Source organism: Crocodylus porosus, unplaced genomic scaffold (genome assembly GCF_001723895.1).
Source record: "Crocodylus porosus isolate Cpor-Errol unplaced genomic scaffold, CroPor_comp1, whole genome shotgun sequence".
Lineage (NCBI taxonomy): Eukaryota > Metazoa > Chordata > Crocodylia > Crocodylidae > Crocodylus > Crocodylus porosus.
This window is the reverse complement of record NW_017728906.1, coordinates 46,111,272-46,135,772: the sequence shown is the minus strand read 5'-3', so window position 1 is coordinate 46,135,772 and position 24,501 is coordinate 46,111,272. Positions and strand designations below refer to the sequence as shown.

The window sequence follows — 24,501 nt, the reverse complement described above, 5'->3', positions numbered from 1 at the left end:
TAGATGATCTGTTCAGGTCCCTCCTGACCCTCGCTGCTATGAAACTATGAAACCTTCCAAATGTTTTAGAACAGAACCTGCACTTATATCCTAGATGCCTTTGACAAAGAAATTATTCAAATAATGTAGAAGTTCTGTGTGTAAAGTGTCTTTCCACTTACTAATACAGGTGAACCTCGCCATTCACAGGGGATATGTTCCTGTGATCCCTGCAAATGGCAAAATCCGTGAACAGGACACTGTGTTCATGAACGCAGTGCCCCTGGCAGCTGGGAGGGTGGAGATGGCAATGGCAGGAGCCTGGCAGCAGGAAGCACAGAGCTCCCAAGGAGCTCCGTAAGTGTTTAAAGTGTATTTAAAATGCAGGTTTGGCATTTGCAAATATTTGAAACCATGAATGCTGAACCTGCAAATACCAAGGTTTTCCTGTACTTTTAAGTATTGGACCAGGATTTAAAAAAAAAAAATTAGCGTCTAAATCTAGATTCCTTTGAGTCTCAGATTGAGCCACCTGTATAACTGGTCTTACTTGCAAAAGTGCTGACCCAGTATACGGTATTTGACCTCTTGTTAAGAAATATATCAGCATTTTACCTGCATTTAGAATGTATAGCAAGAAAGAGCATCTAATTTAATCATACGATTTCCTCTTGTTTGTTGCATCTTCACAGGTCACATTCCTCAGCTAGCCTTAAGAGTACTACCTTTTTTTTTTTTTTTTTGGTGGGGGGGAGGTGGGGAGGAATCATCCACTGATCTTCCTGTGAGCTTGATAAGGACTGCCACCTTTCAGGTGGGGAAAAGATAGACGTATGATTATATGCTTAAGAATAACTGAAAGGTTGATGTTGGATACTAATCACCTTAAAACATGAGAGATTTGTCAGGTACCCTTGTCAATTGCTTCTCTGTAGGCATGTCTACACATGGCCGTAAGGTGCCTTTGTTACTGCTGCATCATTTAATACTTCCTTTTGGTACTTTTGAAAGTACTAAATGATGGCACAGTAACAGCCCATACATAGTTATTTTTGGCTGTTACGTCACCATAGCAATGAGCTATAATGAAGAAGCACATTGCTACAGTGATGTAGTGCGGTGTCAAGAGTTTTTGCCAATAGATGCTATGGCACTATAGCGCATCACTACAGAGAGACACAGTGAGGAAGGCCATGTCTGCTGTACAGTTCCTAGATCTTCTGACTTCATAAAGTCTTCATACCTGAAAAGTTTCTATGTTTAGTTTAAAAGCTTTAATGATAAAATCCAAGCTGCATCTTCAAGACACCTTGTCTGGTAAATTGAATTTGAAGATGCAAAATAAAATTCAAGGGCCGTATGATAAGCTATTCCTGTAAAATCAGTTCTCAGCCTATTTCTGGTGGAATCAGATGTTGCTGTTTTATCTCTGACTTCCTATTGTACAGATGTAGACAGACAGAAGTATTTGGTGCTGTGTACTGCAATTATAGCAGAGTATTCATTTCTAATCCTTGACTACACTGCTTCAAAAGGCACAAAACCAGGAAGGCAAGGAACACCCATATGTTACTACGCTATCCAGGGCTCCACTTGACTTCTCCAAGATTCAGACCCTTAATTTATTGCCAACAGCTTGCTCTCAGGCTTATACAGCACAGGATTTCTAACTGCAGACATCTGTGGGAGCGCTTGTTGCTCCTAGCAAAGCAGAGTGATTAATCCTTTTGCAGTTAAAATGTTTTCAAGAGCCATCCTCCTAATCTAGATTTTGGCAGTTTGATTTAAGGATGTAAGGACCTGTGAATCATAGAAAAAAAATTAACTGATTTAAGCCTCTCCCGCCAGAAATAGACTTGGAAGTGATCTTACAGGAACAGCCTGTCATACGTCTGTCTGCCCTCTGCAACAGGCAGTGTGTAGTGACACAGTTTTAGATTTTGAAACCTGCAATTTAGTCTCCAGTTCTTCTCTTGCTCCTGGGTTGAAACCCTGACCTTTACCATACAGATTATTTCCCACAACAAACTAACTCAATTCCATTGATTGCTGGAGGGGGGTAGGAATGGAGTAGTAGGGGGCTTATAGTAGCCTTAATTCTTCCCCAGCTGCTCAGCTGCATGGAACAATCTACAAAGGCTGTTCTCCCCTGCTTTTTGAGCTGTGAAGTGAGTTACGCAGACAGGACATTTTTAATATCCTTTAATTCTCTTGTGTGAGAACATAGAGCAGGTAATAACCTTGTGCTTAATCATTTATAAAGTATCCTCATAAAGCTGCAGGCCAAGCAGTGTAGAAGATTATCAGTAACGTTCAGGAGCACAGCTGGAATGTGGCATTTAGTGTTCCATGAAATGGTAGCTGTGTATTAAGCGCTGTAATGTCAGAAAGCCTGAGTGAAATTTGCATAGAAAAGGGCAATTGAGAATATTGTAATTGTTTTGGTAGTTCAGCGTTTCACTTACTGTCATGACAGCTTTGCTGTGACAATTTACACTGACAGGGAATTTGACCTTGGGGACTTAAAAAATTCCCACTATAAGACTGCCCAGTTATTAGTAACATAATTATTAAAGGTACACAGAACATAAGAGCAGAGTTGTGGTAAAAGGATGTATAGTTATTTTAGCAGACTGAAGCATAGGAAGTCAAAGACTTGAAAACTTGACAGAGGATATTGCCAGAGCACAGATGCCCAACTAGCATAGGTTGCCTGCTCTGACTAAAGAAACAAAAACTTTCTTCTTTAAAGCAACCACAGTCCAGCAAATAACTGAGGAACAGCAAGATAACTATACTTCCATAAACACTATGTTGCCATCACTTGCATTTGATGTCCTGAGCTTTTAATGCAAGCACAAATCAGGCACTTATTAATAAAACAAAGCGTTAAAGGGTTTCAAAATTTTTTCAAGCCATTTCCTTACCTTGCTCAGTTTTATGAAAAATAGTAAAGTATAATACTAGTAAAGTAAAATGGTAAGTTTCCTTTTTTTCATGAATTTATAAAAGAAAAGAGGCAAAACAAAAATAACCTTTCCGCTAAAACACAACACAGCAACAAGATTTTAAGGAATATGAGATGGCATATGACAATAACTGCGATAGGAAATATTTTGATAATAGTGTATATAGAAACATTCCTTTTAGACTGATATAAACCTACAAGTAAAATTGAAGGGGAGATTTTTGTTTTGTTCTTTTTTTCATACATCACAAGAAAAATCATCCTTAAAATGGAAGAGGATTCCAGGTAACCCAAGAAATGCAAATTTAGTCACACACTTCTATTGTAGTCTTTTGAACATATGAAAAAAGGTAAAGGTGATTGTTGTGAATAGTTGCAAACATTAGTTGTGGACCAGCTAACCTGTGCTTGAACCCTGACAAATGCTGTCAGATTGGTAAAGCTATCATTTATTCTAGTAAGACCACAAACTAGCTTTAGATCCTATTGTGCTCTACAAATACATGGCAAGAGACAGTCTCTGCCCCAAAGAGCTTACAATCTAAGAAACAAGACAAATGGAGAAAAGACAGGACTTCATGGCCAACTGTATGGCTCTCTGAGGCAGATAAGGGCTTATTTGGCACCTGGACCTCCTGCCAGCAGCCTCAGGGAACCAAGAGAGGATGCAAGTGGCACAGAGTTGCAAGCCTAAGAGAACCTCCTGGAGGCATTGTAAGCCATCATTTTATCCCCTTTTTCACAGCTGTACTAAAGAGTCCAGAGAGGAAGCAAGGCTCCAGCCCCATAATATGTTACTGACAATGGAAAGTGGATAAACACAATTCTAACAAACAATGTGAACATTTGCATAGTTGGGATGCACAATTTGGACAAGACTTTCAAAACTCAGCCATATTTTTTCTTTTTTTTTTTTTTGGTAAGGACTGAAGACATTCTGGGGGAAAATCCATTCACAAAATCTTACCTGCAATTTCCATTTACTCAAAAATCATCATTATCTACAGATTTTTAATATCAGGAATGTGAGAGCAGAAATACTCCCTTCATACCTAGCAATGCATATGCCTCTAAAGGTTCAGAGTTCAGGTATGGCTGATACAAATGTACAAAAACCTAGAAAATCTTGTGAGGACAGATACTTGTGGTAGTTTGCCACTTCTTTTTCTAGACATAAAAATTAATGGGAAGTAACACCCAGCAGAATTTCTTAGACTCTAGAGCATCATAAAGTGCCAAAATAATAGATCAATGTTCAAGGGATTCTTGTGTTCTCTGAGTCCCTGGTTTCACCTGCCCCTCTCTAGCATTCCAGCTCTGTTTGCCCCTTCTTCCCCACCCTTTACCAGTCCCAATTAGAATTTGTAGACAGGGGGCGTGTCTACATGAAACGCATTAATGCACATTAGTTTAATTTAGTGTGCATTCCAGGTGCATGTCTACACATGCATAGCCTTAATGCACATTAAACATGGTGATGTTAGGCTAATCACACTTAAATTTAATACCTGCAGATATAGGCATCAAATTTAGGCATGATTAGTTAAGGGGCACTAATGCATGTGTAAATGTAACCGGGCACTAACTTTAGTGCTGGGTCTGCCCAGGCACTAAAGGCACATCAGAGGGTTGCAGGGACTTGGAACTATCTGTGCCAAGTGCACTAATTTTAGTGCCAAAAGCACTAATTTTAGTGCCAAATGCCTGCATGTGTAGGCATCTGCCAAAAATTGCTTAGGGCATTTTTACATGTCCTGTGGGATGCGGCACCAGGTGCTTTAATTAGCAAGGCATGCTGATTAAAAGTGCCTGTGCGTCACATGTATCAGTGTCCTTGTGCATCCCTGCATTGAAAAAATGGTGACAGGGCAGTCTGAACTACAGCTCAACCATGTTTTATTTAAAAGCGTCCTGCCACAATTTTTTCAGTGAAGGGATATATACAGGGACGCTGAAATACGTGACATGGAATACTGCCAGAGCGTGTCAATTTCTCTGCCCAAGCAGACTTGATTTCCAGTACATCAGAATAGGTTCCCCACATGTGTATAGGAGCCCGTAATGCACATTAAATTTAGTTGTGCTTAAATGCACACGTAGATGCGCCCAATTAAGTATATTTCAGGAACAACTTTGGAAAGAGACAAACAGCAGAAGTGCAATGTTTAGCTGGCACCTCCTTCAGTTTCGAACTAGAAGCCCCTTCTTGTATGTGAACAGCCCAAGAGCAGCCACTGATGTGAAGAATGTAGATAATCCAACCAGCCTCAGCAGTCCTGGTATAGATGGCAAGTTTCTCTCCCAAAAGGTAGTAGTGATTGGCAGGGCTGGGACATCCTGGATGAGAGAAAAGTATTAGTACAGGATCTCCTTCTCCTGTAGGAAGGAGAGCATAATTTCAAACATACTGCAGTAAAAACAGGCTGAATCCACTCTGGAGTCACTGCTCTTTTACACGAAGGCCTATTTCATTTAGGCAACCTTTAATGCTCCCATTGCTGTTAATGCTCATCTCCTTCCCTGCTGATGACTCACTAAACATCCCGAACAGGAATTAAGGGACCTGCTTGAGAAAAGTAGGACAAGCTTGTTGAGACCACTCAACTATCTTACATTAATGTATCTCAAAAGAAATGGATCGTGGGCAGCTGTTTATATTGTCCAATCCTTGCTTCAGTAAATAGAAGAACTTCTTCAGGCATTGGGAGACTCTGCTATTGTTCTGAGATCTCCAAGGTAGAAAGAAGCTAGAAGTATGACAAGAAGTCTGTGAAAATGTAAACAGATGGAAGTTTGGAAGACAATGAGTAAAGATGGGAAGGGATGGGGGGGAGGAGGGAAAAAATAGTGCAGAAGCTCAGGCAGGTATCTAGTGAATCAGATGTCAGGGAGGTTATAATGTGTCATAAATCCAACCTCTATATTAAGTCCATGATCTTTTGTATACAGTATATTTATGAAGTGAAGTTCATAGGCTCATCTACAAAAGGTGTTTTGTAAGTTTGATAGTTTGTAGGGTCAGAAGGGACCTGAGCAGATCATCAAGTCCAACCACCTGCCAAGGCAGGAAAGAGTACTGGGGTCAAACGACCCCGGCAAGGTGTTCATCCAGCCTTCTCTTAAAGACCCCCAGGGTAGGAGCCAGCATCACTTCTCTTGGAAGTTGGTTTCGGATCCTAGCTATCCTGACCGTGAAGTAGCGCCTCCTGATATCCAGCCTAAATCCACCCTCTGCCAGCTTGTGACTGTTATTTCTAGTCACTCCTGGTAGTGCTTGGGGGAACAGGGACTCCCCCAATGCCTGATGGTCCCCCCTGACTAGTTTGTAAATGGCCACTAGATCCCCCCTCAGGCTTCTCTTGTGGGGGCTGAACAGGTTCAGGTCCCGTAGCCTCTCCTCGTAGGGCCTGCCCTGCTGCCCCTGATCATGCGAGTGGCCCTCCTCTGGCCCCCTCCATGTTGTCCACATCCCTCCTGAAGTGCAGTGCCCAGAACTGGATGTAGCACTCCAGCTGCGGCCTGACCAGTGTCGCATAGAGGGGGAGGATCACCTCCTTGGACCTGCTTGAGATTTGTCTGTGGATGCATGACAAGGTAAGGTTGGCCTTCCTGACCACATCTCCACACTGTCGGCCCACGTTCATTTTGGCATCGATAATGACTCCAACATCCTTTTCTGCCTCTGCACTGACAAGAAGGGAGTTCCCCAGCCTGTAGGTATGCTGCTGGTTCTTCCTCCCCAGGTGCAGTACCTTGCATTTGAATCAGTGTTGAAACCCATCCTGTTCTTACCTGCCCACCCCTGTAACCTGTCTAGGTCTGATTGCAGCCTATTCCTCCCTTCTAGCGTGCCTACTTCCCCACACATCTTAGTGTCATCTGCAAATTCAAACAGGGTGCTTTTTACCACTTTATCCAAGTTGCTGATGAAGATGTTGAACAGCGCGGGCCTGAGGACCAAGCCCTGCGGAACTCCACTGCCCACATCCCTCCAGGTCGAAAATGACCCGTCCGCCACCACTTTCTGGGTGCGGCGTCCAGCCCATTAGTGACCCAGAGACTGTGTAGGTGTTGACGCCACAGTCCCCTAGTTTTTTAATGAGAATGAGGTGAGAGACAGTGTCGAAGGCCTTCCTAAAAGTCTAGAAAGACTATGTCCACACCTGCGGCTAAGGATTTTGTGACCTGGTCATAGAAGGCCACCAGGTTGGTCTGACAGGATCTGCCTCTAATGAACCCGTGTTGGTTGTCCCTAAGCATAATCTCCCCTGCTGGCCCCTCATGGACATGCGCTATGATAATTCTCTCAAAAAGCTTCCCCAGAATTGAGGTAAGACTAACTGGCCTATAGTTTCCTGGGTCCTCCTTCCTCACTTTTTTGAAAATAGGAACCACATTGGCCCTTTTCCAGTTCCCTTTGAGGATTGGAACCGAGTGATCAGAGAGGGAGTGATTGCCGTGTGAGAAGTGTACACCCACAGGTAATTGGATATTTTTGTCATTGATAGATTTTCAGTGTGCACTCATTCTGGTATGCAGTTGTTGTTTCATCTCTCCTACATATATTCAATCAGGGCATTTAGTGCACTGGATGAGATATATAACAATTCTGGAGGTGCAGGCATAAGATCCAGGAATGCTGATGGTTCTGTTGTGGGGTATAGTTATTGTGGGAGTGGTGGAAACGTGTAGGCAGGTTTTGTATTTCTTGTCCTGGCATGGTCTGGATCCATTTGGGTTGGTTTAGGTCATAGAGAGCTCTAATCCTCAAAGAGAACTTACAAAACACCTTTCACAGAAGAGCCTATGAACTTCACTTCACTTCAGAAGTCTACTAGATATTAGATCATGGACTTAACATAGACATTGGATTTATGACACATTATAACCTTCCTGACATCTGATTCACCAGGTACCTGCCTGAGTTTACCATCTGCATTCTTCCCACCCCCCCTTCCTCCCCCTCCCCTCCCATCTCTACCCATTGTCTTCCAAACAGGGCCGGCCCACAATTTTGGGGGGCCCACTGCAAGATACAGTTTTGGGACCCCCTGATGCAAAGCTGTCAGCGGTGTCAGGTGGGGAGGGGGTGAGCAGCCAAAGAAACTGGTGGTGGTGGCAGTGCTGGTGGGGGGGGGGGGCTGGCAAGCAACCAGAAATGAAGCCAGTGGCATCAAAGTGGAGTGGTGGCAGCAACATGGAGTGCTGGCAACCACCCCCCACTCCCTTGCTATGGCACTGGCTTGGAGTATTTACAACTGCAAGGGGCCCCTTAGCTGCAGGGCCCCCTGCGGCCACAGGTTCCGCAAGATAGGATGGGCTGGTCCTGCTTCCTGATTTGTACCTATTTACATTTTCACAGACTTCTTGTCACACTTTTAGTTTCTTTTCTACCTTGGAGATCTCAGAACAACAGCAGAGCCTCCCAATGCCTGAAATAGGATGCTTGTCCCCAAAAGCTTGCGAAGACCTTTTTTCCAGCTATTTAGTTGATTTAATAAAACATATCACATCTACCCAAAGAACCTCGTCTGGTTGAAAATAGGCCTTTTTAGTCATTTTCCCCTTGTTTTTCTCATCAGAATTTCAACAAAACATTTTATCCAAATTTTAAATAATTTCACCCAAACCTATTAAAAATGGGACTTTTCTGAACACAACCAAGCTTTAAAAGCTCATCAAATTAAAAGTAATGAGCACTGTCAGAGGTCCATGAACACATTAGTAGTCTTATCAAAGGAGGGGAAGTCTTTCCTGTGCCATTCCAATTAAATATTTAGACAGCTCCCCTTCGTGAGAGCCAACCACATACTCAATTATGCATGGGCTGTTCTGCTGAGTAGTAAAACAGATGCTGGTCATTTTAGTTTTGGAAAGTAAAAAGTAACACCTACTTTACATTATTAGTATCAAAGGCAGGGGGGAAAAAGCTTTCATAGTAACTAAAGTTAAACTTACAATTGATTCTGGTTCTGACTTCCAAATTTCACCTTCTGAGATTTTTCCCATACAACACAGTATCTGAAAATAAACATCTCCTCTTAGTACCCTTCATTCCTTTAAAAAGCAAAACCTTTGACATTTTAAACATTTACTTAAACTAATACTGTTATAATCAAGATAAGATCCTATCTATTTTGACTTGAAAGGGAATCTGATATTTGTATATCACGTTCATGGGAGGGCCTGTTATTTATTGAGAATAATCACCCAACTGCAGGAAAGGACGAAAGAAAATAAAGGAATGAAGGAAACCTCATTAGCTCAGGAATGCCCTAATTATTGTCAGATTTAAACACTGCCCGAAATAAGCATATGCATAATCCTACTGAAGAATCCACATCATCTTAAATTACTGATGAACTGAAGCCTGAATATGAACCAATAATCTGTTTGGGAAGCAGCATGTAAAATTGATGCTAATGTTGTGATGCCTGTTTCTTGTAACTGGCATGTGGAAAATAGGACAAGATACTTCTGAAAACTTCCTTCTGATATAGAAGTAGGAAGAGGGTCTTGTGGGAAGGAGGACACCTTACTGTTCAGGGCAAGCCAAAATGTTAAATGCGAAGTAGCTGCTAGAAACGTTCAGGTCTGCTGGCAGGAAGCCAAACTACGATTATATGAAATACAAATAGTTCTTGACTTGCAACATTTCGACTTACAACGTTTCATACTTACGTTTATAAATTGACACCCTGTTTCAACTTTATAACGTCATTTTTTACTTTACAACGCGTGATCTGATGTGATGCCACACCAGCGAACAAGTTCGCTGCATCACTGATATATCTGAAAAACATCTGTCCAAACTTCCTTGGACACTTTCTTTAAGAAAGCAGACAAGACTCCAGAAAAACCTGCAGCCAAGACTCCTGAGAAGACTCCAGCCAACCCTTCAAAAAGTCCAACCAAGAGCTCTTCAAAAAGTCCAGCGGTCACCTCAAAGAAGTCCTTCCAAATCAATATGATTGCTATTTACAATGCAAATACAATAATGTAGCTATATTACAAAATTCTGGGGTATTTTTAGTGAGAATAGAGTACCAATACCCCATTTATAACATCATTTCTTATGAGAAAATTGGTTCCAAGTTACAACATTTTGACCTAAAGATATGGTTTTCAGGAACCAATTGTGTCGTAAGTCCGAGGACTGCCTGTACTCAAAGAGTATGACAGCAAAGATGCTCATTTTTTTAAAGGTACTGGTTTCCAAACAAAAACATGGGGAGATTTTAACTGGATTTTCCTGTTCCTGCCTTTTGGGCTAGGGACAGAAGTTACACATAAGCCAATTTAAGTGATCGGAAACTGGTTTGAACCTGTAACAGAATAGAAGCTCAGTGTACATAAACCAGCTTCAAAATGACTGAAATTGGTTTGAGATAAACCTGATTGAATGTAGTATCAGACATAAATGATTTAGGTCAAACCAGTTTATAGAACTTCTCTCCCAGAGCCATTCCAGGTTCAAATTAACTCACATTCCTTCAGCATCCCAGCATTTTGCAGCCTTAGGCTGGGCTTTCTGCTCCAGAGAGCAGGCCTGGCCCCACCCCTTTGCTCCCTAGCTGGAGCAGTGAGGGCTGGCTGACAAGAGTGGGGTGGGAAATGCCGCCCAGTCTGGGGGGGGGGGGGGGGCTGCCCCTGCCCCCACAGGCAAACCCCAGCTGGAGTCTGGGGTCAGGGAACAGGATGAAAACACCTCTTCCCATGCTGAAACATACTGCTAGCTGTGCTTGTGAACTACAAATCGCAGAGGCACCTGGAAGCAGGAAGAGAAAGTGATGAATAACCCTGCAGAGTCCTGCTGCTATGATTTTGGACTGCAAATCCAAGAGATCTCAGGGGCATCAGGAAGAAGAGGCAAACACATAGCCCATAATGGCTATGTGCCAGAGAGGCACATTCTAGCACTCTCCGGCTTCTGGCCTGAGCCACTGCAGGCATGTGGCTACATTTCTTAAATCAAAGGTAAATGTCTACTTCTGTTTCTATTTAATCTCTGCAGCTTACACTAACCTGCAAAAGCCAAATCAATTCAGCTGCGGGCTTTCTGACTGCCTTGTAGAGTTAACACTGTTCAATATCTCCTGAAATGCGCTTTCATTTTTAGCCAGAATACAAGATGACTATCAGGCCTGCCAGTTTGTATAGTTAAGAATGTCATTGGATTATGATTACTACTCAAATTTATATCTTGCCCTACCCAGAAAGGCTCAGTGCAGTTTACAATAGAAGAAAAGCAGTCCATGGGATAAGAAACTCCCCTGTTTTGCCCAAATAATTTTATCCTAAATGCTTTACCTAGCTACAGCTAAGACACGAGTTTAGCATTTTATTTATTCTCTCCAAAACAGCTTTGAAGAACTGCATCTTATGTTTAACAAAGGAACATAAGATCCAAAATGCTTCTCCTTTACGTTGTATAAAAGTTGAAGACAGACCAACTAGCATGACTGATTTTTAGGATACCTTCCTCCCATAATACAAATCTCTCTCCAGTAGCTAAAGTAAACATCAGCTCTTTACTATGCTCTTGCTTGCTGTACCTTGTGCTAAGGCCTCTGGAAGGTCTGTTTTAACATTTTTCAATATTTTAAATATCTTTACCTTTTTGTGTGTAAGAATGCATTTAGATTATCTCCCACCATTGGAGTACCAGTTTTTTCCCTTCATCTCATACGAAACAATTATGGTATTTCTTTTGCTGATTAATCTGCCCAAGACAACTGAATGTTCTTAAAAATATTTAGGAAAATGGCATTTGTAAGTGATCTGTATGTGCCTATCGATGTAAAACATTATCATTATTTAGAAGCAACATGAAGGTTCTTGTTTGCTCCACAAGACTGTGGCAGAATTGTCAGTCTTGAAAACAGACTTTTGTGCTGAGCTTATCAAAGCAATTTTATGTGGTTTACACATGTGATTCTCAGTGTTGCCATTTTTCATGATTTTATTCAAAGGAGGCCAAGATTTGCCACATAACCATAACATCCCAGATCTTATAGACAAGTAGTATAATGAAAGCCTCAACTTTCAATTAAAAAGAAAAATAAGTTTCTAGCCTTCACATTTACAGAGAAAAAGCTGGTAATGTAACGTGTCCCAAGGACTCAAGAGAATCAAAAGGCAAATAAAAGATACTAATTTTAATGTAACCTGTTCTACAATAATCTCATGATTTAGGGAAACCTGACTTATGATTTTTGAATGTGTGGCATCAACCATACCAAATTCCCATTAAAATTTAATTCCTAGTTGGCCTCCAAACCTCTTCAGCAGCTTTGAAACTCAAGTTTGGTTTTTCCACTTCAACTTGAATGCCCTGCCTCTTTAAAAGATCAGTGTTCTTACCTCCCTAGCTGCTCTCTCTCCAGCCTGCACAGCCCCCTCCATGTATCCACTCCACTCTGTAGCTGTCTCCGTGCCAGCAAAGTAGATCCTGCCAACTGGCTGGCGAAGGATCCTTTCAAATGAACAAAGAATAGGTCATCTCACCCTGATCAGGAAGCACAACCAATTTCCTTGGCTAAAGAATAGGAGAAGCACTTTAAACATCAACTAGCACTTAGAGATATTGGGGCAGCAGACTCTTTTGCAGTTCAGCCTTGAATTTCATCTCCTATATCAGTCATTCTCTGATGCTCCTTATATTTTCTAAACAGTTTAAACTTGACTGCAATCCTGGCAATGCTGCTTAGGATTTGAATCTCATGTTCATGAAAGTACTAATGAAAAAAGCTAATTTATCTTGGGATTATAGAGAAGTAAAATCAGTGATCTCTGGCACTCTGAACTTCAAGCCATAGCCCTCATATTATTTACAAGTAAACAGAAAGGGTTTTTGCCTGTTCACATTACACATCTAACATGCTACAGAGAGTCGGAGCTGGCTGCAGCCGGCAGGCTGCAAACAGCTGCGCCAGGCTCCAGAGCCCAGGCATCAGCTGTGTACCCGCATGTGTACATGAACCTCGGAGTGGGCGGTGGGGGAGGGGCCTGAGGCAGCGCAACCCCAGTCTCTCTCCTGCTCCCAGCACAGAGCTGGTGACTGGGCTCCAGACCCCAGTGCAGCTGTTTGTAGCCAGCCTGGGCTCTGGGCAACTGCAGTAAGCAACAGGCAGGCTGCAAACAGCTGCGCCAGGCTCCACAGCTCTGGCATCGGTTCCATGCTGGCGGCAACTGTGTGCACATCTCAGGGCAGGCTGCACTGCTCTGCTGTCTGCCCTGAGATGCGCGTGCAGTCAGCACCAGCATGGAGCTGACACTGGAGTTGTGGAGCCTGGTGCAGCTGTTTGCAGCCTACCCGCTGCTCATTGCAGCTTCCCAGAGAGCAGGATGGCTACAAACAGCTGCGCCAGGCTCCAGAGCCCAGTCACCAGCTCTGTGCCAGAAGTGGGGGAGAGAGTGGGGCTGTGCTGCCTCAAGCCCCTCCCCTGCCACCCACTCCTAGGCACGCATGCACGCACCGGTACAGAGCTGATACCTGGGCTCTGGAGCCCAGCACAGCTGTTTGCAGCCACCCAGCTGCAGCTGGCCCCAGCTATGACACTGCAAGCCCTGCTGGGAGCAGCCTGGGCTCCAGCAGCTACCCAGAGCTGGGGCCAGCTACAGCCAGGGGGCTACAAACAGCTGCTGCCTCCCGGCCCCAGGAGACAGCTGGGGCTGGGAGGCAGCAGCTGTTTGTAGCCCCCTGGCTGTAGCTGATCCCAGCTCTGGGTAGCTGCTGATAGCCACAGAGCCTGTGCTGCTCCCATGAAAGCCCTGCTACAAGCAGCCCAGGCTCTGTGGCTATCAGCAGCTACCTAGAACCTGGGCCAGCTGCAAACATCTGCTGCCTCTCTGCCCTGGCCCCAGCCCCAGCTGCCTCCCAGACCCAGCCCCGGGCTCCAGGGAGGCATCACATACCAGCAATGCTCCCCGCTGTGCTGCCCTTGCCACTTCTGCAAAGCAGCACTGGAACCCAGCATGGCACGACACAGCGGGGGATGCAGAAAGCTGCCTGTCCCCAGCTCCCCACTGCCCTGCCACACTTCTCCTGCAGGCTGGGGCAGCAGCGAGGGGCACAACATTGTGCTGCTGCCCACACTGCTCCTGTGCACACAGGGGAAGTGTGGTAGGGCAGCAGGGAGCTTGGAGCAGGCAGCTTTCTGCGCTCCCTGCTATGCCCTGCTGCGCCGGGTTCCAATGCTGCTTTGCAGAAGCGGCAAGGGCAGCACAGTGGGAAGCACTGCTCGTACATGCTGCCTCCCCGGAGCCCGAGGCCTGGTCTGGGGCTGGGAGGCAGCAGATCTTTGTAGCTGGCCCAAGTTCTGGGTAGCTGCTGACAGCCACAGAGCCCAGGCTTGGTGGCAGGGGCTTTAGGTGGGGGGGGAAGGGCAGCAGGGCATCTTGCCATGTATCCCCAGCCTCATTTTGTTTTTCTGGCATGCTGGCACTCCGGCACCTTCCAAGGTAGGCATTGCAGGGTTTTTTGGCGCTCTGGCCAAAAAACGTTGCCTACCTCTGCCCAAAGTGACATAGCAACATGTTACAGCACTGTATGGCACATTACAGTGATGTAGTGATCACATAAGTCTCCATGTGATCAGCAGCTATGTCACCATAGCGGCTCACTCCCCCACTTTAGTGCGCTTATCCGGCAACATAGTGGCAGAATCTAAGTGTACACCATGCACATGGTGCTGTACAGGCAATTACTTTTGTAATCGCCTGTACTTTTGTGGGTGGGCCATGCTTTTGTACTTCCAAAAGGTAGTAGCAACATCACTGTATGGCATAGCAACATCACCGTACGATGCTCCTGCAAAATTCAGATGCTAACACTTCAGAAGGGACTAGAGCATCGAATGAAAGATAACTGCACATTTGGAAGGCAATCATTGCTTTTTTGACTCAATGTGTTTTCATTCAAAATCCTAAAAACCAAGGAGAACATTACAGAGTGCACAGTGCTTAATGCATCAGACCATGTCTGGTAATAAGAACAGTCTATTGAAATAACTCAGGATCATTAACATTTGCAGGACTGGTCCCTTACTTGGGAGTTTTGAAATTCCAAAATATATAAATTAAAATAAATAAATAAAATAAATACATAATGATAATGCCAATCCTTGACCTCAAAAGGCTACTGTGCAAAATTCTCATGAAAAGTTATCTACTGTGCCACAAGAATCTATTTATCTGTACTTTAAAGATTGAAGAGACAGAACACATTAACATCATGGTCCTTCAACAAAACAGCCCCACAAGTGGGGGAGAAAAATATTGCCAGGCTTTTTGACTTGTGCTCAAGTTATTTATTAATTCATTCGTATCCTCCCACTGTTGAGTAATTTAGCAAAATACTGTACCTTCCATACTGAGTCATTATCCCTGGTGGGAAATACGCAGTGTAGCACCCCCCAGAATACTGCTCCTCACACCAGTTCTTCTCTTCATAATGCACTGGCTGCAAGACAGAGTTAATGAAACTCAAGGTGCAGGCAAAATAAGTATCAGAGGACAGTAAAAGTAAGGAAACAGAAGCAAAAAGTAGTGTATGAATACACTTAACAAGTCTCTTCAGGAAATACGGACCAGATATAAACCTTAATGCCAGATACTCCTAGCTAAAACTGGAACCCTGCCCTGCCTTCTGGCTGACTTCAGACTAACACAGCTAACTGCCTTTCTCTGCATAAAAACAGATGTCAAACAAGATGAATCAGCTGTGATGAGATCCCTCCTGCCAGAGCTGATCCACTTTATTGGGGGAAACACACGTGGCCCACTGTCCTGTATCAGGCAGGGGGCCTGTTGCCGGACAGTAGGTAACTTGTTCCCCTTGCCCAGGGATTCCAGACATTAGTGGAGCAACAAAGGGCAGGGATGGCTACTTGCTCACCATTTGTGCTGGCATAAGAATAGTACAAACGTGATGTCAGGCAGTGTCTGTTTCTATCTTCTCCTCCTAATCCGCCTGTGTAGAGAAACTAATGTTGTAAACAGTGGATAGCCACACACTCAAATTTGCCTCTGGTATAAGCAGACATAACTTCTACTCTATTTCATGTAAGTGCACCTGCTCACTGAAAAGTTGTATAGGAACCACAGAACCATAATCTATTATGACCAGAAAGGGTTACTACTAGTTTGCTCCTTATTTATTGGCTGCATATATAAAATCTGACATTTCCCTAGCTCCACGTGCTCTGTTGCATTTAAAAGGACATATTATTGTGCTTTGTGTCTAAAAATTTAACACACCTAAAACTGCCTTTAATAAGAAAAAAATGTTAATATAAAATAAATTATCAAAGGAAACCCATCATTTAGTTACTATTATGGAGAAAGGAATAATAGAAAGAAACAAACGTAGAGGCTGCTACAGGAGTGGGCAATCAGCAAGACCAGAAATATTATGCATTATAGGCTTAAGATTTGGATTGGATGAAGAGGCCAGTCCTGCAGCATCTGAAACCAATTTAGATTTATTAGATAATAAAACTGAATATAACACTTTGGTTTTAGAATCTTGTTTCAAATAGAGTTCTTGCATTTTAATTGCTTCACAGGAATGTAATTTTATTCTCTGTAAAATGTGAAGTGAAATTTGTAGATTTATTACTCTCTTGTATATCCAAATAAGTGTTCTCAGAATACTAATCCTTTGTGAATGGCAAGAACATTGATTTAACCACTACATTCTAATTTCACACCATACCTCCCGAATGCAACAAGGAAACTAACATTATACACCATGCTATATTCTTACATGTAAGGCTTCTTCTGATCCCAAAACTTTTGCATAGAGCTCACATAGCCTCTTCTTCCTATAAAAAAGAAATACAAAAATGATTTAAGCACTAAAAACACACAGAAAGAAAAAGGAAAAAAGATAAATATCCCCTGTTGATACATTCGTATGGTGACTGAAATAAAGACTTGTAGGCCTAACTCATTTATTCCAGTTACTGAGAGCTTGTGGAGGGGGATCTGTACTTTGCAAAAGATACAATAATACATTTGTTCAATAGACTGTTATAGTCTTTTTTATAAGAGCCAGATTTCCATATCATTGTGCAAACTGCTCCCCCAAATACAACTAACGTCTCCAATTTGTATATTATACAGAGGTTCTATAGTCCTCCAAGCAAGAACAGGCTGTCTGTTCCTGCATTTGTGTCACCTATCAGACAGTCTTTGTTCTCTCAGAGAGATAAGAAGAAAGATTATGACTACTTAGGATTTCCAAGAATCATTCTTAACACAGCCCCCTCCATCCAACCTCTCCCATCTTTATATTCATGGATCCATGGATATAACACTCTGTAGCAGAACATATCTTCAACCTCTGTTGAAGCCTGAAGCCAAAGCTACTGTCCCTGTGCCCTACAACCCCAAAGAAAAGCCAATTTCTATCCTCTGTAATTGCACTTAGGGTATTTGAAGACCACTATCAAATCCCTTCTTGGTTTTCTTTTCTACAGACTACATAACCCTAGCTCTTTCAGCCTTTCCTCATAAGTCATGCTTTTCAGGCCTATAATCAGTTTTGTTGTTCTCTGCTGGACCATTTCCAGTCTGTCCACATCCTTCTTGAAGCATGGGGCCCAAAACTGGACACAGTACTCCAGGCAAACCTGAGGGTTCACCAGTGCTGAACAGAGTGGAAGAATCACTTCTCTCGATTTGCAAATTATATTCCTATTAATACAACCCAGTACACCATTGGTCTTTTTTCCGAAATGGTAGAAACTCATCCATATGCATGATCATCTGGATTTCAGGAGGTGGCATAGCAATGACTAGAAAGAAAGGGGACAGAGCCAGCACATTATACAACTATGCACATTATACATATTATACAACTATGCAGATTCACTGCCTATTTCTCTCTGAACCACACAGATACAGAAAAAGGCTAGTACAGATTTAGAGACAGTAGTTGCTCTGTTGGTCTGTGCCCCAAGGGGGTTTTCTTTCCCAGCCCGTCTTCACAGAATCCCACTGTGCAAAACCCAATTACATGGATTTCTTGCACGGAGGAAGATTTGGTCCTTTGTTTCTTTTCCTATTTGGCCTTTTGAGGAATCAGTCTCTTCTGAGAGCAGACCCAAGAAATTCTAAGAACAAACAGATGGGCTTCAGGTAAATGTATGGGCTTCTGCAGTTCATGGAGTTTTGCCTATGTTAGCATGGGTGTGTTATACTTGGGATGTGCTAATATTATTTAAAACTGTGTGGTTTTATGCACAGTACTGAACACAAACTATTCTAAATATCTCTCTGTCTCCAGCTCCACAGGCATGCTGAGTATCTTTAATGCACACTAGGGGGCCCTCAGACAGCTGCAATGCATGATTATTGAAGTCACACTGCAGTCAGTGGGGGGACAGGGGCAGGTAAAGGGAAGAGCCAATGACAGCCATTGGAAAAGAATTGATGATTAATCATCTTTTCATGCATTCAAAAAACCCCCAAAAAACAACCAACCAACACTTCTCCCCATCTCCTGTGTCACATAAAGGCCCAGGTCAGATTCTCCTCCAACTTCCCCTGCCAGTTCAGCCTACTGGAGCGATACTGGCACTGACAGCCCACCTACCCCGGCCATGGTATTAAAAAAAAGCTGCCAACTTTCCCTTCCTTGCAGATCTCCGGACATTCATGGCTGAAAACAGCTATAGGACTCCAAGAAGCTATCCACCACCTTTTGCTAACTAAATTACAAAGATAAGATGATTTTAAAATAGCTCAAGCAAAAGTAGATATTAACCTTCAGCTTAATGGCATCTTCCATGTTGCCAAGCTAACGAATGATTTGCAAGACATTATATAAATCAGTGTAATCCTAGAAAATATGTAGCCTCCAAAGGATTGACAACTGGTAGTAACAATATTCTAGCTAACTCTTGAACTTATCTGACTGTTTTTCCTAGTATTGTTACTGAGCCCTTGCAGGTTTTCCTGCCACTCACAATACCCAAGCCCTCACCTTTATGTGTTTTAAATTAATTATAGTTGGAAAGTCTATTGCTATCATTGCATTCACAGGATGCAGGACATCTACATGCCAACATCCAGGCTGGTTACTGCTTCCAAAAATTCTACTTGGACATGCAGTAACCTATGTTTTTAAATGTGTATGGTATACTCATTTCCTAGTCCCAGGTTCAACTGCAGTTTTTCCACAAGCCCTAAACTAAGGTGTGGTGTTTTGCACCTGAAGCAGTCCAGAAGACATCTTGGTAAGAGTTACAATTTACCTGCTGATTTCCCTCTGTGGAAGTACATGGCACCATGTACTTCCCCCCTTTGCAGAGGTAGTACATGGTGCCGTGTACTTCCCATTGCCCTGGCAAGGCTAGGCTAGACAATGAGTTGGAGATGAAGCCAAAGCCATGCATACTTGCAACTTGTATTATTCCTACCCACTTGTGCAGAAGGAGGGGATGGGAACAGCCCATGGAGACCGGTCTCCTACCTACCCCATTATTCACTGTTGCAAGAGCTGGAAAGGGAGTGCTTGATACCCTTAAGGTCCTTTGCACAACTGTGCAAGGTAGGCCACACACAATCTGGTCCACTGTAGTTCGTAACTAGTCTGTGTCCCAGGGATGTGGTGGTGGGAGACAGAGATGGATTTCACACCCTTACTTAGGCAGACAAGCTACAGTAAAATCCCACTATGATGGCTATTTCAGCTGACATTTCAGATTTGAAGAGTTGCCATAGCCTCTCTGGCAGCCCCTGGAATGCAAAGTTTCTGGATCCTAGGAAATACACTGAGTCACTTATGATGGATTGAATCTAGTCTGTTTTGGGGAAGCCAAGTGCTGAGTTCATAGGTGAGTGCAGAGATACTCCTGCCCAGCCACTTGGCCTGTATCCCATCCCTGTGGAGGATTAAACTGAGGCTTAAGAAGTGTGCCTTAAGACTGAGTGACTTTCTCCCTGAGAGACATGTTGTACCAAGCCACAGGGTACACTGTCACCCCTTCTTACATAAAGTCATTAGTAGTTTGATTTTCAATCAGCAAAGACAAGTGTTCAAAATACCATTGTTTAAATGTTAACCGTAGGCAACTACAGTCAGATAATCCTGTTAATTCTCAATACCCACAGACACAGTGGTTCATCTTATGGCAGCTTTATAAATAATGAGGCATCCATTTATTACACAGAAACACTAAGCTGCTTTCAAGTGCTGTTGAATGTTAAATTGCACTTAACTTGTTGACACGTGGCATGGACCAGCATTTAGTGTTGGTGATAGATTGAAATGCTAAGCACAGTAAGTTTCAAAGTACCTGCAAAGCTTTTTATAGATAGTTACCTACTGTAGTTCTACCTCAGAGCTAAAAGATGGGTGCAGAATGTGGTCTGTTCCTGCCAAAACAGAAGAAGTTCTATGGTGCAACACTGCCATTTTAATAGTCCTGGGGGAATAATGACCCCATTTGATCCTTCTGTATGTTCCCTACTTATCTCATTTCTAAAGAGATCCTTAGCTGATCCCAGGATGACAGTCTTTTCTAGTGAGGTTGGCCATTATTATTAATATCATCATGTCTACTTGGAGACATGGTATCCCATTGTAGCAGGTTGTCCTTTTATATAACACCGTCTTTGTCCCCCGGGGCAAACAAACACAAACCATAAATCATCAAGTAAACAAAGACATTAACAGTAAAGAGTTAACTCACACTGTGGCCCTTTCTCTGTCTCCCAGCCTTCTCTCTCTCAGCTCCCTTCCCTAGGAGCCTTTTAACTTCCTGTGGGTAGGCCAACTTTTCCCATCAGCTGGCCCAGTCCTCCTAGGCAGGCCTGCAATCACTTGCTTCTCACTTGCAGCTGAGCTGCAGGCCCTGAGACATGCAACCTGTTACACCCATGTTTTAAAGTCTGAACATGCACTATGCATTTTTAAATAGGGCTTCCCCTCAGGTCTGCTGTGGAACATTAGTCTTGCTAATTACTAACCATCTGCTGTAAGTCAAAATGTGCTTAAACAAGACAAGGGGGTTGATCTTCCAGAGTGCTTCCTCTATACTCAGTGTACCTGAACACAGAGGGCCTCACGCAGCTTTCTGCCACATTTCTACATCCCAATTTTGTGAGCTGGTTCATCCCATGATATAGAACTGGAGCAGTTTCAATGCTGCACTAGTGTCCAGGCGCCAAAAGAGCCTCCAGGCCTAGGATCATTAGGATGTTTCCATTTAGGCCCTCCTATACCTGGCACACACTCAATGTATCCAGGGTAGTATGTAGGGCCATGGGAACAGCAGTGCAGAGCATGAGCTGGCTTTGGGCCCACGAGGCATTCCTTTAAGCTAAGGGAACCCCAGCTGTTCTAGTTCTTTGGCTACTTTCCACTGCCTGACAAGCTCAAAGCAGTCACATGAGGGCCTAAGGATTTGGCCCGAAATGTTTTATATATGACAGCTAGAAGTTACTGTGTTTGCTGCCGTTTTGGATGAAGGCTAGGCATAGTTTCCCTGGGAACAAGGTGACATCTTTCTTCACAGTGATAGCACTGTGCTTAATTAACACCCAACTTCTCTATAATTATTGCATGGGGATTTTTACTGAAAGGAACTTTTTGTCTGTTATGTGTAGAGAGAGAGATATTTAAAGCCTCTGACAGAACCCATGTAAGAGGTTGTTCTTACCTTTCTTCCTTTGTAAGGTGTGTCAGTCTTCTGCACTTCCGAGCAAGAATAAAGCTAAAAATAAAGGATGAGAAAGAACAAAAAAAATTCTGTTACTTTTACATCATCACTGGGTGCATCTACACAAGACTCTAACTGTGCAGTAGCCTAATTCTACTATGCATTAGCGTGCAGGGCAAAAATGATGCCAATACGCTAATGCACATTAGTATTAGGCTATTGCGCAGTTAGCCTTAAAAAAGCCATGCGCTGGTGCTACTGTGCAGTCGTGCCAGTTACTATGCATTGATTTAGTACTTGGTTATGCAAGTAATAAATCTAATGTGCAATAACTATGGTTCATTAATGAATGTATAGATGTGCCCCCTATATACATATACTTGTACACTTTAAAACAGGATCAGCAAGGAGCTAAATTGATGCCAGGTTCTGTTCAGGCTTCTGTTTCTCTCTAGTGGTCCCTTGCCAGTTCTTTAAATCCTTTTTTTTTGCCAAGAACTCTGACTAGAAACTTGCCTTCCAACTGGGAGGATTTAATCTCAGTTTCCAGCACAGTCACTAGTGGCTACACACTGGGGATATTCACTGGGACTGAGGTACAAGGGAGGAGGATAGATTTTTCCCTGTATTTAGCAGAGTGGTAACATAGCTATAGGACTGCAGCACCCACGAAATGGGTACACTCTTCCACCCAAGAAGGAAAGGCAGAATGACTGGTATATCTGTGTAGTCACCTTTCTCCAGGCCCATGTCCACACCCTTCCTTTCCAGCTAGGTGCCACAGCATGAGTAGTGTGCAGGCTGCTGGTTATGGTCCTTCTGTTCAGGGAACAACAGTAGGGCCAGGGTTCGAAGCTGTAGGAGCTGTTTTATGGTGCCCAACATTTTATACAGTAGTTCATGTACATATGTAACAAAGAATTCTGAAGCATTGAGTGGAATTGGGAGGATGATTCAATATCTTTATTAAGAAGCCACAAATATAAGTTTTGATTAATTAAAAAACCTACACATTCCTTAGAATGTAATCCATTTCAATAAAGTTTGTTGATTTTTCATTAAAACCTTTAAAGGAGAGCAAAATATTTCGAGAAATATTAAAGGGTTTTATTTTGTTTTTTAACTTGTTGTTTCTTCCCCCATGCACCTTTTTTTTTTTTTTTTGCTTTCTTCCCCATTTTCCACTGAACAGAGATGGGGAGAAAAAAATGGAGAAAAATGTTTCTTTTTTAAAAAATATTTTACCAACAATTTTTTTAAACACTTTAAAATAAAAAGGCAAGAAAATGGTTTTTTTTTTTAAATAGTTGGACAAAAAAGTATTTGACAATTTTTTATTAGCTCTACTTCTTAATTGTTTATCAAAGGTTTTCCATTCAATGACTTGTTTCCACTTTTGAGCATCTCCCAAATCAAAAAACATCAACAGGTAGCATTTCACTGTCCATATTATCTTTTACCCTATTATAGCAGGAACACTGCCATCAGGTTTGGTATCGTCAAGTGTCAGACCAATTGCAGCACCTTCATCTTCAATGATCATGGTACCACAGTAGCCTGCAAAGCACATATGATAATTTATTTTAGAACCTGAGAGCTATGAAAGAGCAGGAAATAGGAAGAAAAAACCCATCCCAAATTAACAAAACAATGTGATAAAAGTTTATTCCACCATTCCCTCGACCTGTGGCATTGTACTACCAGAGACTGAGTGCTATTAATAGGGCTCTGAGAAATACTACACTCTAGCAAGGGGAGATGGTTTAGATCCCATGGTTCTTTAACAATCCCTTCTCAATATCCTGGAAATAGAAGGACAACATAAGGGATTTCACATAATTGAATTTTTGACATAGAAAAGCAATTATCTTATAATTCACATAATTAGGAAATTTATTAAGTGCACTAAAGCATGTTGTTCTCAAATATTGGAGATGCTCAATTGCTTTGAACATATTGAACAAAGCACTCATAAAAGATAAGCACATCAGATATGCAGGATATAAGGCATATCAGGACACTTGAACTACATTTATTCTGAAAGCACAGTTAAGGTACAAGAATTATTAAGTTAGCATTCAAGCAGCAGGTCTTTTAGACTACTGGGTGGGGATCTTTCCAGTCATCTGTTACAAATGCACCTGCAAACACCTAATGGGCAAAAAGTACCAACATCCTAACCCAGGGCACTGTCAGGGGCCATACATGGTACCTGCGTGCAGCCCACCCTGGTCCTCACACTGCATAGGCTGCACACTAAAGGGGCAGCCTTCTCCAAGATCTCCCCAACTGCACGGGTTGGGCTGGCTGCACATGCTCCTCAGTTCTGCCCCCTGCCACATGGGCTGGAGTAGTAGCACCCAGCTCTGTCTCCCACCACACATGCCAGGTCGGCAGCATGCAGCCTCCCTACCTACCACTACACAGGTGACACGCATACTACTGGGCCCACCCCCACTGAGTGGCAGCAGAAGAGGCAGCCAGTAGGGCCCATGGGCTGCTTGTTACCCACTCACAAGATGAGTGCAGCTTGCATGCCAAATGCTGGCTTCTGGCAGGCCCCATGCTGGCCCCTCACAGGCTGTCAGTTGAATAACCCTGGCTTAACCATTAAAGCCACTAGTAGACTAAGAGACATAGCTGCAGTATGTTAGCTACACAATGGTCTCAGGATAAAGTCATCACAGATCTGCAGTAGATGTCATAAAAACTCTGTGAAATGCATCAAATGTACCATTATAGTTTCATAGTTTCTAGGGTCGGAAGGGACCTGAGCAGATCATCTAGTCCAACCCCCTGCCATGGCAGGAAAGAATACTGGGGTCAAATGACCCCAGCAAGGTGTTCATCGCCTCTTCTTAAACACCCCCAGGGTAGAAGCCT

General features: G+C 43.0%; 1 protein-coding gene and 1 long non-coding RNA gene across 2 annotated transcripts in view; both read right to left on the bottom strand.

Annotated features, from left to right (window-relative positions):
• The window catches only part of LOC109305900, a 2,825-nt gene extending 2,585 nt beyond the window's left edge, over nt 1-240 (bottom strand). The window contains exon 1 of the long non-coding RNA XR_002099758.1: nt 54-240. This is a non-coding gene — a long non-coding RNA (uncharacterized LOC109305900). The remainder of the gene's footprint in view (nt 1-53) is intronic.
• Nucleotides 241-3,866: 3,626 nt separating this feature from the next.
• LOC109305898 (amine oxidase [flavin-containing] B-like) overlaps nt 3,867-24,501 on the bottom strand; it is a 91,144-nt gene continuing 70,509 nt past the window's right edge. Inside the window, exons 9-15 of the mRNA XM_019529066.1 lie at nt 23,079-23,175; nt 21,619-21,672; nt 16,716-16,773; nt 15,313-15,410; nt 12,311-12,422; nt 8,906-8,968; nt 3,867-5,284 (exon numbers count right to left, since the gene is read on the bottom strand). Of these exons, the coding sequence (XP_019384611.1) occupies nt 5,129-5,284; nt 8,906-8,968; nt 12,311-12,422; nt 15,313-15,410; nt 16,716-16,773; nt 21,619-21,672; nt 23,079-23,175 (638 nt within the window). The 3' untranslated portion in view covers nt 3,867-5,128. The remainder of the gene's footprint in view (nt 5,285-8,905; nt 8,969-12,310; nt 12,423-15,312; nt 15,411-16,715; nt 16,774-21,618; nt 21,673-23,078; nt 23,176-24,501) is intronic.